The sequence below is a fragment of the Herpailurus yagouaroundi genome, unplaced genomic scaffold (assembly GCF_014898765.1).
Source record: "Herpailurus yagouaroundi ecotype Mexico unplaced genomic scaffold, PumYag 77, whole genome shotgun sequence".
Lineage (NCBI taxonomy): Eukaryota > Metazoa > Chordata > Mammalia > Carnivora > Felidae > Herpailurus > Herpailurus yagouaroundi.
Window position 1 is genome coordinate 34,878,263 of NW_024412388.1, and position 13,703 is coordinate 34,891,965.

Below are 13,703 nucleotides of genomic sequence, written 5' to 3' on the forward strand. Positions count from 1 at the left end.
CCTTCTCTATGTTTGCACTGGGCTAAATGTGACTAGAGAACACTGCAACCATATAGAGTAGGGACACTCATAAAATCATAGTCCTCAACCTCAAGTGGGTATATAAAACTGCCCAGCCGATCTCCTATGTTCCTGATCAGTGTACATTCTCTTTCTCTCCATTCTCTACTTTCTGCCATTCTCAAGTCCCCCTCCCCTTCCCTCCCCCCACTCCCATCCCCCTCCTGCCTTTGTGCCTTACTTCACAGGAAACACAGGAGGCGCTCTCCTCTCACCTGTTAAGAGAGAGGGTACGTCCCTGCCAGCACTTCTAAAGCCCACCCTCACTCCACCTGGGTTCTCCACTCCCCTTCCTTTTCGGGGGCCTTATGTGATGAGCAATCCCCTTTTTCTCTGATATAGTCTCTACTGTTTTTCTGCACTGCTTTCTTCACATAAGCATGTAAATATACCAAATCTCTCCCATCTTTAAAATTTTTTTTAAGTTTATTCATTATTTTCAGAGAGACAGAGACAGTAAGAGTGGAGGAGGGGCAGAGAGAGAGGGAGAGAGAGAGAATCCCAAGCAGGCTCTGCACTGGTAGTGCAGAGCCCGATGCGGGGCTTGAACCCATGAAGCCGTGAGATCACGACCTGAGCCGAAACCAAGAGTCGGTTGCGTAACTGACTGAGCCACTCAGGCACCCCAAATCTCTCCCATCTTTAAAAACAACTTTGCCTTAACTCCTTTTTCCACGTGGCTGGTACCCAAGTACTCTCCTCCTTTTCACAACCAAAGTTTCCAGTTAAGCCTCAAGGTCTCATTACCCAATCTCTCCTCCTTTTCATGGCCAAACTTCCTGGCTAACCAGGTTAACCACCGCTCAAGGTCTTCCTCATTTCCCACCCTGCAAATCTGATTTCCCCACCTGAGTCTTACTGAACCGCTTTCTCTAATGATCCTTACGACCTCACAGGGCTGAAGTCCAATAGCAGCTTTTCAGGTTTCGACTGCCCCTTACTCACACCCTGAAACTCTTCTCCCTTGGCTTTAGCGATAGCACCTTCCCTCTCTATCCAACTCCTCCCGCTTCTCTGTACTCGTCTTTCTTCTGATCATCCCTACAAAGTGGGTGTTAGAGCTGCCACTGGCCCCCTTCTCTTGCCACTTTCTACTCTCAACCTGGGCAAACTTATCCAGCCCTAAGCTTTATCTACCATATATTTCCCAGTGATTTCTAAACCTATATTCCCACTACCACCACCGTGGTCCAGGGTACCACCACCTCTCACCTAGGAGACAGCAGTGCCCCCGCCAATCTCCACCATGGTGTCCTTCTAAGCCACAAATCTGGTCATTTCACTCCCTGTCTTAAAACCCTTCAATGATCCTGGAACAGAAAAAGGACAGCATTGGAAACACTGGTGAAATCCAAGTAAGACCTACAGTTTAGCTAACAGTATAGTACACATGTTCATCTCCTGGTGCTAGTAATTGTACTGTGATTATGTAAGCTAGTTAACATTAGGGGAAACTAGGTAAGAGATGCACAGAAACTTTCTGTAATGTAAAATTAGTTCAAAGTAAAAAGTTCAAGAGTTCATAATTAAAACAACAACTACCTCCAACAGCAGCACCTTGCAGCTCTCAGGACAGTGTCCCAACTTCTTTATAAAGTTCCAGAGATCTGCCCAGGTTTCCCTCTAAGGCCTCATCTTACCCACTCTCCTGCTCGACCCCCAAGTTCAGGCTCTTTTGCTTCTCAGCTTTTTCACATGCTCTTCCTTTTGTCTGGAAAGCCCCAACCCCTGCTATCATTTCCTGAAGTGCCTTACCTGGGCCCTCATGTTTGTGTTAGGAATCCTTCTATGTGTTTTCACAGCACCCAATGTTCCTCCACTGTGATAGCCTCTGTCACCTCCTGCTAGACCACAAACCCAAGGGCATTAATGTTTCCTGTGCAGAGGCCCTCAGTAAACATGTATTAAGTGGAAGAAAGGAAGAACTAGAAAAAAAAGAGGGAAGCTGGGAGACGAGATCACAGGTGAACGTACTCCAGCCCTGACGTGCTGCCTGAGGCCTAGACATGCCCAGGTCCTGAAAACTAGTCAAGGTCTTTGTTCCCAGCTTCCAAAGTGCTGAGGGCTTCAGCCTCTTCCCCACTGCCACTCCTTCCAAGTATCTTGCTTTCCTTAAGACCTGCTGGGCCAGGAGACTGGCTGGGACCTGAGCTCTCAGCAGTCCAGCCACCAGTCTGTTCAGCAAACCAAGGCATCTGGGGGTGGTAGTAGTGGTGTTGGGGCTCCCCAGTCCTAGCCAATGATGCCCTGGAGAAGGGCCTGGCTGTGCCTGGGGACTCTGCAAGGGGGGCTGTCCTCCCTAAGCCCAGTCCCACCTGGTAAATATTTCATCCTCAAGCTGCTCAGCTAATCCCTATTAATTTCAATACCGCCGCCTTGCCTGGCTCAGCTCCCAATGCATTATTTATCCCCTTTGTTTGTTTGTCGCTAACAGGTGGGCCCCAGCGGAGGCGCTGACTGGGGACAAGCCCACTCCATCACAGTGTGGCTGTGAATTAATCATGAGGACTAATGGGAAGCACCTCGGCTCCAGGCACTGCCCTAGCTGCCTCCCCCTGCCCTGGCACCCAGGGGTGGGCCAGGGCCACCCCAGCTCTACTTAATTCAAAACAACACATTTTATTTACTATCTGCCTACACGAGTCAGACTCAAGGTTACCCTTTGGGGATATAAGCTGAACAAACAGATGTAAATTCCTGCCCTCAGGAAACTTACAATCCAGTTGGGGAGAGAGGCGTTAAACAACTATTTCTTTGGACTGTGAGGAAATGCTGTGCAGGGAGAGTGCTAGGTGTTAGGAAGCTGTGCACAGGGGAGGACCTGACCAAGTCTAGGGGTCAGGGAAGGCTTCCCTGGGGAAGCAAACTTTGAGCTGTGCTCTGAAGGATGAGCAGGAGTTAATCAAGACAAGGGATGGGAATGAGGGGCTCCCAAGGACAAAAAAGCCATGTGGGAAGGCCCTGAGGTGAGAGAAGGAATGGCAGTTTCCAGAAAGTGGGGGAGGACCTTGTGTTGGAGTGCGGGGGCATGAGGAGAATGGCCTGAGAGTGGCCAACAAGGTCCAGCTTGGGATGCTCTTCTCCCTAAATGACCAGCGTTTGTCCTGGTGGATTACCATGGACTCATCCTGAACACTTGATACGCGCACTCACACCACCTCTGCTGACTTGAGCAACATCTGACTTCTTGACCTTCTGCTTGTGGCTCCTGAGAGACGGTCAAGATCATTAATCCTCAATTGCATAGACTAGGAAACTCAGGTGAGCATTCACCCTGGGGCTTATGAGAAGGCCTGTATGGGCGTCACAGCTCAGGTGTGCCCATGGCAGGACAGGGCTGGATCTGGCCCATTGACTTTGTGTGGGGACCAGGTACAGGGCTGGGAACACTGACCTGCCTCAGCCACAAGTGCTCACATCACCTCCCTCACCTCTGAAACCCAGCACTGGACTGGGTACCCAGACCTCAGCAAGCATCTTCCGAATGAATGGCTGATCAAAAGTAAACACCCCACCATCCCCCACAAAGATCTTTTTTCCCAGACACTCCCTTTAAAACTTTTCCAGAGATTTAAAATAGACTCAGGCTTTATAGTAAGCCTGGGAGGTAGAAGCCATCATCAATCCCATTTTAAAGAGGAAGAGACAGAGGGCTGGGGTGGTGAATGTCTTACCCAGGACCACACAGCCAGGAAGTGATGAACCCTAACTAGAACAAGGTCATCCTGTTTCCAGGGTCCTGGCTCCATCACATCCATAGGTCTGCCCCTCTGTGGGCATCTCCCCAGGAATCTTCCTTGGTGGCTCCAGGGATCCTAGCTCTCAAGAATGACCTCAAAAGGCACCCTGTTTATGAACCAAGTGTAGCTCTGCCAGGGCAGAGCCCTCACTATGCACATGGTCAGGGTTTGTAATTCTATTCAAAGTGGCCACTTTGAAAATCCATATGTCTCCAGGCTCCCTGTACATCATGGTGTCAAGTCCTGGAGCAGAGGCATCCATCAGCACCTCCCGATGCCATGGTCTGTGTGCCCACATACCTGTTCCCACCCACGTGCCTGTCCTTGGCTCCTGGCTGCTCTGGCGGCACTGCCCCACTCCGTGCAAAGGCTCATGCTGGCCTGCCTGCTTGGCCCAGCCATACCATTACCTTCAGACTAGTCTGGCTAGCTGCTGGGCCCCACCCCAGCCCTAAATGTGTCCTCTGCTCTGCCTGGTTCTCTGCTCTCTTGGAGCCAGGCAGCCAGCACGGAGGCAGCCTCGATAACTCGCTAACGTGCTGCCCATGCTGTTCTTAAAAATTTATGACTGTGCAACATGAAAAATCCGGCTGAGGAGCCGTCATTAGCGGCGCTGCCTCCTTCCCCCACCAGAGCCGCCCTCGTAAATTGAGATTTATGGCTGCAGCAGGCGGGGTGGGGGCGTGTGCAGGCGGTGAGGATGTTGTGGGGGAGACAGGGAGACCGATGGATGAGACAGTGGTGGGGCCAGGGGCTCCCCCCTGCGGCAGCTCCAGTTTATCACAGTCTGCGGTGATACCCACGGAGAGTAAGGTCTGGCCTGGGGTGTCAGCCTGGCACTCATGCTGGAATCCGCTTAGCAGTGTGACTGGAGGGGGAGGGGCCTATCCTGTGCCAATCACTGGCTCCTTCAGGTATAGGACCAGATCCTGAGGTCCAGGTGCCAAGCAAAGGCCTCATAGGAGGATGATTTGAGGAGGGTCATCCTTGCTGGAGTCACAAGACTGGGGCCCCCAGAGCCAGCTTCTCCAACTGTAAGCATGTAGGTTGGGCAATGATTGTGGCATCCCAACCAGAGAACTGGAGGAGAGGTAGGAAGGGAGCAGAAGGGTGCCAGCAGTCTTCCCTTCCCTCTCTTCTCTCTGGTAAGAAGAGCCAGTGGAGAGGACATTAGAGTCGGGAGTGCAAGTACCAGACCCTGTCACAAAGTGTCCCCAGACAGAGGCCAGACTGGGGCTGAAGAGTAAAGGTGATCCCACAAGCCCCCCCACCCCAAACCCCCCGCATATCCCCCCACAGGCCCTCCCTATTACCTCCCTGCTGCCTCCTCCCCTGCTCACTTAGCCCTGTCAGCCAGGCCATTATGAAATTGGGGTTTCATTTACAGACTAATTAAACATTACAGCTTGTTCACAATTACAACGCGGGGATGAGGGAGTAACTAATTACGGAAGAAATGAGCTAACATTTATCTCTGCTCCCACCCTCCCTCTCCCTGCGGCCCCCCCCCCCCCCGCCCCAATCTGGCTTCCTCCTACTTTCTGGTCAGTACCTACTCTCTAGGCTTATTTTCAGGATGGGGGACTGGAAGGGCTCAGCACCCATCCACCCACCCTGGACACAAAATCCGACTGCTGCTCCCAGACGCTCTGGGGAGGGGTGAAGTTCCCAGGGCCCTGATGCAGGAGACAGGGCTTTTGTGCAAGACCTTGGGTGTGACTAAAGTATGGAACCCTGTGATGGTATGTGTGACTATTACATGGGGGGTGGGGGGAACACTCCACTGTGGTGTGTGAGTGTGACAGTTCTGTAAGGCTGTGTGGCTCTCTGTATCTTTATCTTGCAGGGCAAGGTTTTGGTGTGATTGCTGCAGACAACTATTTATGAGACAGGGTATGTGTGTGAATGAACCACACCTTCACCCTCAAGCCCTGGACACAAAAGAAAAGAACTGGGTGGCTGCAGGAGGTGATGGTCAAAGCAGCCCTGGGCCCAAATCTCCACTGTGCAGCCCTACTCATTCCTGCCTCCCAAGCAAGAAAGGGAGCAAGGTTACCCTGTTCTGGGGGCTCGGCTCATCCCTGCCCTCAGGTTGGTCTTGGCTTCTGGCCAGATGCCCCTGGGGCCCAAGAAGCCTCCTGGGGGCCTGGGGTGCCCCCTGTGGGCAGGAGTCCTGGGGTCTGGCTGGCCTGCTGCAGAGTTTAATAATAGTAACAGTGAGAGTAAGCGTTTCCATCCTTCCTGCCTTTGGGCAGAAGAAGAAAGGAAAGAGGAGGGAGAGGAGGGAGTGGAGGGAGCGGGCTGAAGGGAGGCTTTGAGGCCTCAGAACTCACATCAAACGGCCGGATCTGGGCCTAATTGTCTGACCCCTGCCCCTGCCTTCAATCAGCTCTGCGGCTCCCCGCCCGCCCCTCGCCTAACTAGCAGCCATGTTCTCCTCATTAGGACAAGCTCCCCTTGCACACGTGTCCCCGGACATGTCCCTAGCACTCCCAGCTCCCAACCCTGCCTGGTGGGAGGGTACAGTGGGGACCCAGTTTTGGAGGGGCCCCTGGGACAGCTATACCCTCTGCCACCACAGCTGCCTGGACTGAGCTGCTCAGCCCCTCTCCTTGAGCTGCAGGGGCCTGGATGCCACATGTGGTGACATATTCCTGGGCTGGCTCAGCCGCTGGGTGCGTTCTGTCCTCTGTGCGTCCTTCTTGCTACAGCCCGACTGTCTGAGACACACTGCTCCTGAGGGTGGATGTGTTTGAACCCTCCCTTTTGGTCTGGTTCAGCCAGGCAGGGGGCCTGGTCTGGGTCAGGGTCTGTGTTGAGAGGCCAGGAGCGGAAGGAACGTGTCTGCCCGCTGTACAAGGGTGGTTCCTTTCAACGGACCCAGGCATGCTGAGGTGTGAGTGGCTGCGGCTGCGGCCACTGCAGTGAAGCAGCAGAGCTTGGTGGTGAAGAGCTCTGACCTTAGAGAGATGTATGTTTAAATTCCAGCTCTCCCACATCCTTCTCTGCAGCCTTGGGTGAACGATAATCTTCTTGAGCTTCGGCTTCCTCACACACAGTAGTGGTGATAGCCCCTGTCTCACAGGGTTTGGGAAGTCAATGAGATAACACATGTAAACTCCTCTGTGCTATACATCTGGCACTCAGCAAATGTGGACAGATGCTGGTGTTGATGGGCAATTCAGACCAAGTTGCCCTCTCCACAGGCCATAGCCCAACTTTGCTCAGGTGGGGTCTGGGGTCTGGGCCCTGGTCAACAGTGTCAAGGACAGAAGGAGCTGTGGGGAAGGCTCCAGAGCCCTGTAGAAGAGGAGAGCAGCTCCCAGGGCACAGCTAATATCAGGGACAGAAGCTGGGCTACTGACCTAGGCTGGAGCCTACGCTTAGGGGCAGGGATGTTACACAGCAGCTTCAGGTGGCAAGGGCAGGGCCCAGCTGAAAGACTGCCAGGTAGCCTTAGGTCAGCTGAGTGCGTCTGGGGCTGGTCCATGAGGCGGGGCCCATCCCAGGAGTGTTCTGGGTCTGGGAGGAGGAATGCTGTGAACACCACAAGAGTGAAGGCTGTCTGGCTACTCATGGCGCTCATTTTCAGGATACCAGACCTGTATGTGATTGGGGGAGGGGCTGGCCTGGTCTGGGCCCTGACATTGTCTCTCACCTTAAACCAGTGGTAATGACTTGCAAATATTGATGAAAACGCAAACTACAGAGATTGTGTTTTTCGGGGAGTGAAGGTGGGGAGCCGGGATAAGGAGGAAAATAAACTGAAATGAAGTCCAGTTATCTCTCATCTGTGGCTGCTCCTAATCCCCCAGCCCAAAGGAATCCAATGCAGCCCCTTATCTGCCCTGTCAATCACTCCATCACCGCCCAGTGCTTGGTGGGCACCACACACCCTCACACACTCAAGCACATGCTCACACATGCACATACACGCACACACTCACTCCACCGACTCTTGCTCTAACACTCCTGCCCACCCCCAGCCCATTACTCCTCTGAGTAGAAGCAGCCAGCACGCAGGTCCTGCCAGATGGATGCAATTTGCATAATATCAGCAGTGGAGGCTGCAAGATCACCAGGGGTCAGGGCGCTGACATCCCCGCACAGTCTATCTGCAAGTGCTAATTTGGCCGGCATTGATCTGTCTTTCTGATTTCTTTGTCATTTACGTCTGCGATGGTTTGACAGGAGATACAGAGAGAGACAAGGGGAGGCCAGGCCGGGGCCCGGGGCTAGGAAGGTAGGGAAACAAAGATTGTACTTCCCAGTGCATCACACACACAGAACATATACATAAATACACCAGAACCTTCCCCCTTCCATCCATCAGTTCACTTGTCCATCCGTCTACCCATTTTTCCATCTGTGGTTGTTACGGAAGACTAGAGCCTGGTGTCTGGCAAGGACCAATTCCTCAGATGTCCTGGGGGCTCTAGAGGTGTCAGCTCAGGAAGGAAGGAGTGAGTACCCCTCCAGGTAAATACTACCTCCAGGCAGGCCAGTGGAGCCCCTGTCAATGCCTGGAGAGTTATCCCTTCTCATGGCCAACCATGCCCCATCTGCTCACTTTTCTGGCCGTACCAGAAAGAACCAGACAGGAGTGGGGGGTGGGGGTGGGGGTAGTGCCAAGGAAGCACATACTCCAGCTGTCTCTGGCCCCCTCTCTATAAGGCAGCTGTGCTAACTCCTCCTGTCCCAGCCCTGAAGATGGCCAGAGAGGGCGGGTGGGCAGGTGCGTGTGTGTGCGCGCGCGTGTGTGTGTGTGTGTGTGTGTGTGTGTGTGTGTGTGTGTGTATGCAGCACCCCTCTCTGCCTCTCTGGGACAGCCAGGGAGAGAGCTACTAGGTCTGCAGGGGACTTATATCAGTACTTCACTACCCTCAGGTCATCCGAAGCCCAGACTGGCCTCTAGCTGATTCTGAAGCCCTCTAGCTCAGCCAGAAAGTCTTAAATTAGATCTAAATGTTACCCACTGAACCCTTGGCCACTGTCCCCACATTCTGCCATGCTGTGGGAGAAGCATTCCGGATAGGGATGGGGACACTGCTTGGGTAGATGTCACGGGGAAAGGGAAAGGGAGGATAAGATCACAACTCTGGAAAGAAAGAGCCCACTGCAGAGAAGTAGACATGGTCACTCTGTCAAGAGAGGCAGAGGGGCTTGAGCCTTCCAAGGGTGAAAGCCCCCTCCCTGCCAGCCACAGTGGCTCTGTCTTGGCCCCACCTCCTTTCCCTTGCTGATGGTAGCAGAGCAGGGTGATCAGAAGGAACTCCCTGCTGGGCAAGAGGGGGGCTGGCGTTTGGTGTGTGCTAATCCCGGGCCTGAGGTCTTCAGAGGGACCTGGGGAACTTCAAGGAGGGGAAGGCAAAGCTGTACTGTAGACGAGCTCATTAGCCAGCACCCCCACCCCCCCACGAGGAGGAGGGCGGGCGGCCCAGGGAGCGTGGCGGCAGAGGCGGCAGAGAAAAGGCTGTCACTGTCCTTTCTTCCTTTTGGTACAAGCGTCTCCCTGAGCCGACGATTCTCCTGCAGTGACACCTCTCACGGGAGCTAATGAGATCCGTGTCACAGAGCTAATGCGCTCTGACTGGACTCTTGATAGACACCCTACTCCTTCAGGGGAGACCACAGGCCAGTACTGCCCCCCTGGGCCAGATCCCTACCTTGCCACCTGCCAGCCCAGCTCTTTTGCCAAACCATGCTGGGCAACAAGCTCCTGAGAGTCCACTTGATGTCTGGCCATCCCTCTTTACCATGAGCCTCACAGGGACCCTCCTCAGGCCCTGAACAGAGGGGCTACGGAACTAGGAAGACAGGACCACCCAGCCAGGCATCAGGGAAGGTCCAGTTATTCTCCTAGCCAGCTGAAACCAGAAATCTGTGGGGCCTCCATATCCCAACAACAGGTGAAATTTTACTGACATTTCCTGTGCAGATTTCCAAAAAGGAAAAAGGGAAGAAAGCCTGGGTCCTGCTGTTAGAGAGAGATCAAGTATGTAGGGCCTGAACATCACCCCCAACAAACCAGAAGAGAGGTCCAAGGGTGTATTCTGTACATTCACACTAGGAAGGCCAGGCAAGATTCTCAGAAAAGGTGGCCCCTGGAAAATGGGTGGGATTCCCCTGGTCCATGAAGTAGACAGCAAACAAATCAGAGTAAGGACTGTCAGAGTCTGAAGGAGGTCAAAAGCCAAGCGTTGCTGGGCTCTGGCTCTGATGGCGACTGTAGCAGGGGTGAAAGGGTGGCAATGTCTCCTTTCCTTTCTTCCTCAGCTGCTGCTACCAAGGCTTTGTCAAGGCCTGTATGTTTCACATTAACTGAGGGAAATGATGGAAGTGAGCTTGTATTCTTCCTCAACATCTCTGTTGAGAGCACAAAGCCCGACACCAAAAAGGTGCTTCCTGGTTCAACATAGTGGTAAGAACACAGACTCTGCACTCAGATGGACCCGGGTTTGAGTCCTGGCTCTCCAATTCAAATGGCTGTGTGACCTCAGGTGAGTCACTTAACTGAGTCTCAGCTTCCTAATCTATAAAATGGGAATGATAATGCCTGTCTTCCATAAAACTGGTGGGAAAATTATATTAATAAAAAGTACCCCCAAATAATGTGAGTCCCCTGTTGACCCTTTCTATGTACATGCAGTCCCTCTTCACCCACAACCCGCTCCACATCACCCTGTTCACCAGGCTCCCAAGGCCAAATCCACCACCCCTGAAGGAAGTATCCATCTCCTGACTAAGAGGCCGTGCTGACAGCCCCCCACACCCTCTTTCTGCCTGGAGCCCTACTGCCTCCATCCCTGAACCTACCTCTCCCTTAGTTGCCAGGGCCAACTGTATCTGTCTTGATGACAGTACCTGTGAGCTCTGTGGGGGGACGGGCACTCTGTCATCTTCACCAATACATCTATCACAGTTCCTGACACATAATAGGTGCAAAGTAAACATACACTGACCTGGTCCTCTACTTCCATTCCCATGGCTACTGCTGGCTCTGAATTAACCATCACCTCCATGCACTTTACTGAACCTTCCCCTCTGCAGTTTCTCCTCGCTAGTCCTCCCTGTACAAACTCTCAGTCTGCTCTAATTGAAGCCCAACTCTGACCAGGTCACTCCTCTGCCAGGAGGCTCTCACAGCTCCTCCTCAAATAGCTCAGCCACGAACATCCATCCCAGTGGGCCCTCTCCTGCAGCCTACCCCACAGCTCCAGGCCATCTACGTCACCCTCCAGCATACCTGCCCCTTGCTCTCTTAGGGCCACCACCACTCAGAACTCAGCAGGAGTCCCCACCAGGTAGGTCCAACAAACTCTCCCCACCACACGTACCTTAGAAAGAGGCTCAGGAGATCTCTCTAGGGCTAGAGAAAAATTGGTGATTTGCACACAGAGACATTGTCCCCCCCCCCACGACCAACACAGCACTGTGGGAGAGCCAAACACATCCCAGAGATGACTGAGCTCTGGGGTTCTGAGGGACCCTTGCCCAGCATCACCAATGCTGCCCCCCCCCCCCACCAATATGCATACCACTCCCCACTCCAGGCTGGCAGCTCCTCACACAGTTAATTAGCACTATGTCACTGAGGACCAGCCTGAGTGGCCAGTGACAGGAGCTGACCCTTGACCCCAGGGCTGGGAAACAGTCCACATCAAACTCTTACAGCGCGACCCTTTTAGCACGCACAGTAACTCGGGGCACCGCCAGCTGAAGCTCATTAAAGCTGTCTCTTTGGCGCGAGGGCCATTAACCTCACTGCTTAAAACCAACGCCTCCCCTCCCCGCCTCTCCCAGCCCAATTAATGCCCTGCATCCTCCCTCCCCTCCAAGCACCCTCACCCACACCTCAGAGCCAGCTAGGAGCTGGCTGGGCAGCCCTCTACATTCAAAGATACAAAGACCCTGTGCCAGGAACCCCTGGCACCCTAGGGAGGCCCTGGTGTTGTCAGGGTCACAGAAGAGGGGGCTCCTTGAGCACCCACTGTGTGCCAGGCCAGGCACTGCATAAGTCCTTTACACAGACAGCTTTACTGAACCTCTCCAACAGCCCTGAGAGGCACTGGCATTATCCCTTGTCTAAGGGCACAGGGCTCTGGTTGGTAGAGCCAGAACTTCCTTTGGCTCCAAAGCCCTTAGTCCATTGTGACTCATATCTTTGGACTGTCCCCTGTGGCCCACCCAGATGGAAAAACCTTCTTTCCTGAAGAGGGAAGGAACATCTCAGGAGTTGTAATAACAGAGTGGGAAGAAGGAACCTCTTCCTCTCACAAATACACCCTGGAACACATCCACAGAAGCAGGGCAATCCCACTGACCCAGTCCCACTGGTCCCTCCTACCACCCAGACTACATTATTTGCAGCCCCTCCCTGCCTGGGCCAGCACAAGTCTTCTCACTGATCCTCATTCCCTGGTTCCTCCCTTTCCCATCCCATTGATTCATCTACTCGTTCATTCAGCCCCCCACCCCAAAGAGTTTACTAAGCATCTACTAGGAAATAGTTTGTGCAGCACATACTGCCTCATCAATTCTGAGTAAGAGCTTTGATAGTGCTGTTCTCTCACAAACCTCCTGTCTCCTCAAAACCTCATGAAAGAGCCAACCCTTTAACCTGGCATTCAAGACCTGCTTATTTCCCCATTTCTTTTCCAGCTGTTCCCTAACCCAAATGTCCCTCCTGCTCCAATCACAGGAAACTACTTGTAGGTGTCTAACTTGTTTTCAACATGCCTTTTTATGCTTTTGTATGTACAGTTGCTCCTAAGTAGAAAACCCTTCCCCCATTTTTCTACCTATAAAACTCCTATTCATCCTTCAAGGATCTCCTGACTCAAATGCTTTCTTCTTTAGGAAACTCCCTGCTGGCCTCCCAAGCATATCACCTTGCTAGGTTTGGGGTCTTCTCTAGGTTGTATGGAATAGCTCCTATGGAAGGGAACAGCAGCTGCTGTGGGGCATCCCCAATTCTCTAGGCATGTTGACGGCTTCCTCTTTCCCTCAGGACCCCACAAGAGCCTTGTGGGGTGTCCCAGCAAGAATGATAAGGAGTATCCCTGAAGTCAGTGAGATGTAAATAAAGAAGCAGAAGTCACTTTGGCACCTGAGGACAGGGGAATCCTCCCTTGGGGCAGCCTAAGTGTTCCTATCACATCCCTCAGTACCCTGGGTACCCAGTTCAATCTCTGTCTCCTCCTTGGATATGACCTCCTTGAGGACAAGCACTTCCACTCAGCATGCCCAGCACCCACTAGGCACCAGTGATGTCCGTGGAAAGGATGAAGGGCTAGTCTGTAACAGGTGACTGGGTCCTTTTGGTATACCTTGCCAGTCCCCTCCATCACCATAGCTCCCCAAAGGTACACAGGTTATGATAATGTCATAGCACCTCCCAGGAATACCCACCCCCCACCCCCCACCCCCCACCCCCCACCACTCCTCCCCACTTGGAACAAAGCCTATGCTTGTCAAATACCCTGCTTGAGGGGTGCCTGGGTGGCTCAGTCAGTTAAGCAGCCGACTTTGGCTCAGGTCATGATCTCGCGGTCTGTGAGTTCGAGCCCCGCGTCGGGCTCTGTGCTGACAGCTCAGAGCCTGAAGCCTGTTTCAGATTCTGTGTCTCCCTCTCTCTGACCCTCCCCCATTCATGCTCTGTCTCTCTCTGTCTCAAAAATAAACGTTAAAAAAAATTTTTTTTTAAAAATACCCTGCTTGAAAGCATTTGCATGACATGTGCTCACACACACAAAATCAGATACACAGAAATGAACGGACTTTCTGGTGGATACACACACAGGCTGATGGTTACTTCCATATACAGACACATGCCCTCAGGAAAATGTACAGATATACTGTTACACACACACACACACACACACACACACACACACACACACA

At 53.0% G+C, this 13,703-nt stretch overlaps 1 protein-coding gene across 8 annotated transcripts in view; it reads right to left on the reverse strand.

Moving 5' to 3' along the window:
• The window catches only part of ERI3 (ERI1 exoribonuclease family member 3), a 128,387-nt gene that overhangs the window by 11,972 nt on the left and 102,712 nt on the right, over positions 1 to 13,703 (reverse strand). Inside the window, exon 9 of one of the 8 annotated variants that reach the window (XM_040469980.1) lies at positions 697 to 1,370. The exons of the other annotated variants lie outside the window; for them this stretch is intronic. Within the exon in view, the coding sequence (XP_040325914.1) occupies positions 1,318 to 1,370 (53 nt within the window). The 3' untranslated portion in view covers positions 697 to 1,317. Of the gene's footprint in view, positions 1 to 696; positions 1,371 to 13,703 lie in introns of those variants that run through there. 8 annotated transcript variants of the gene reach the window in all.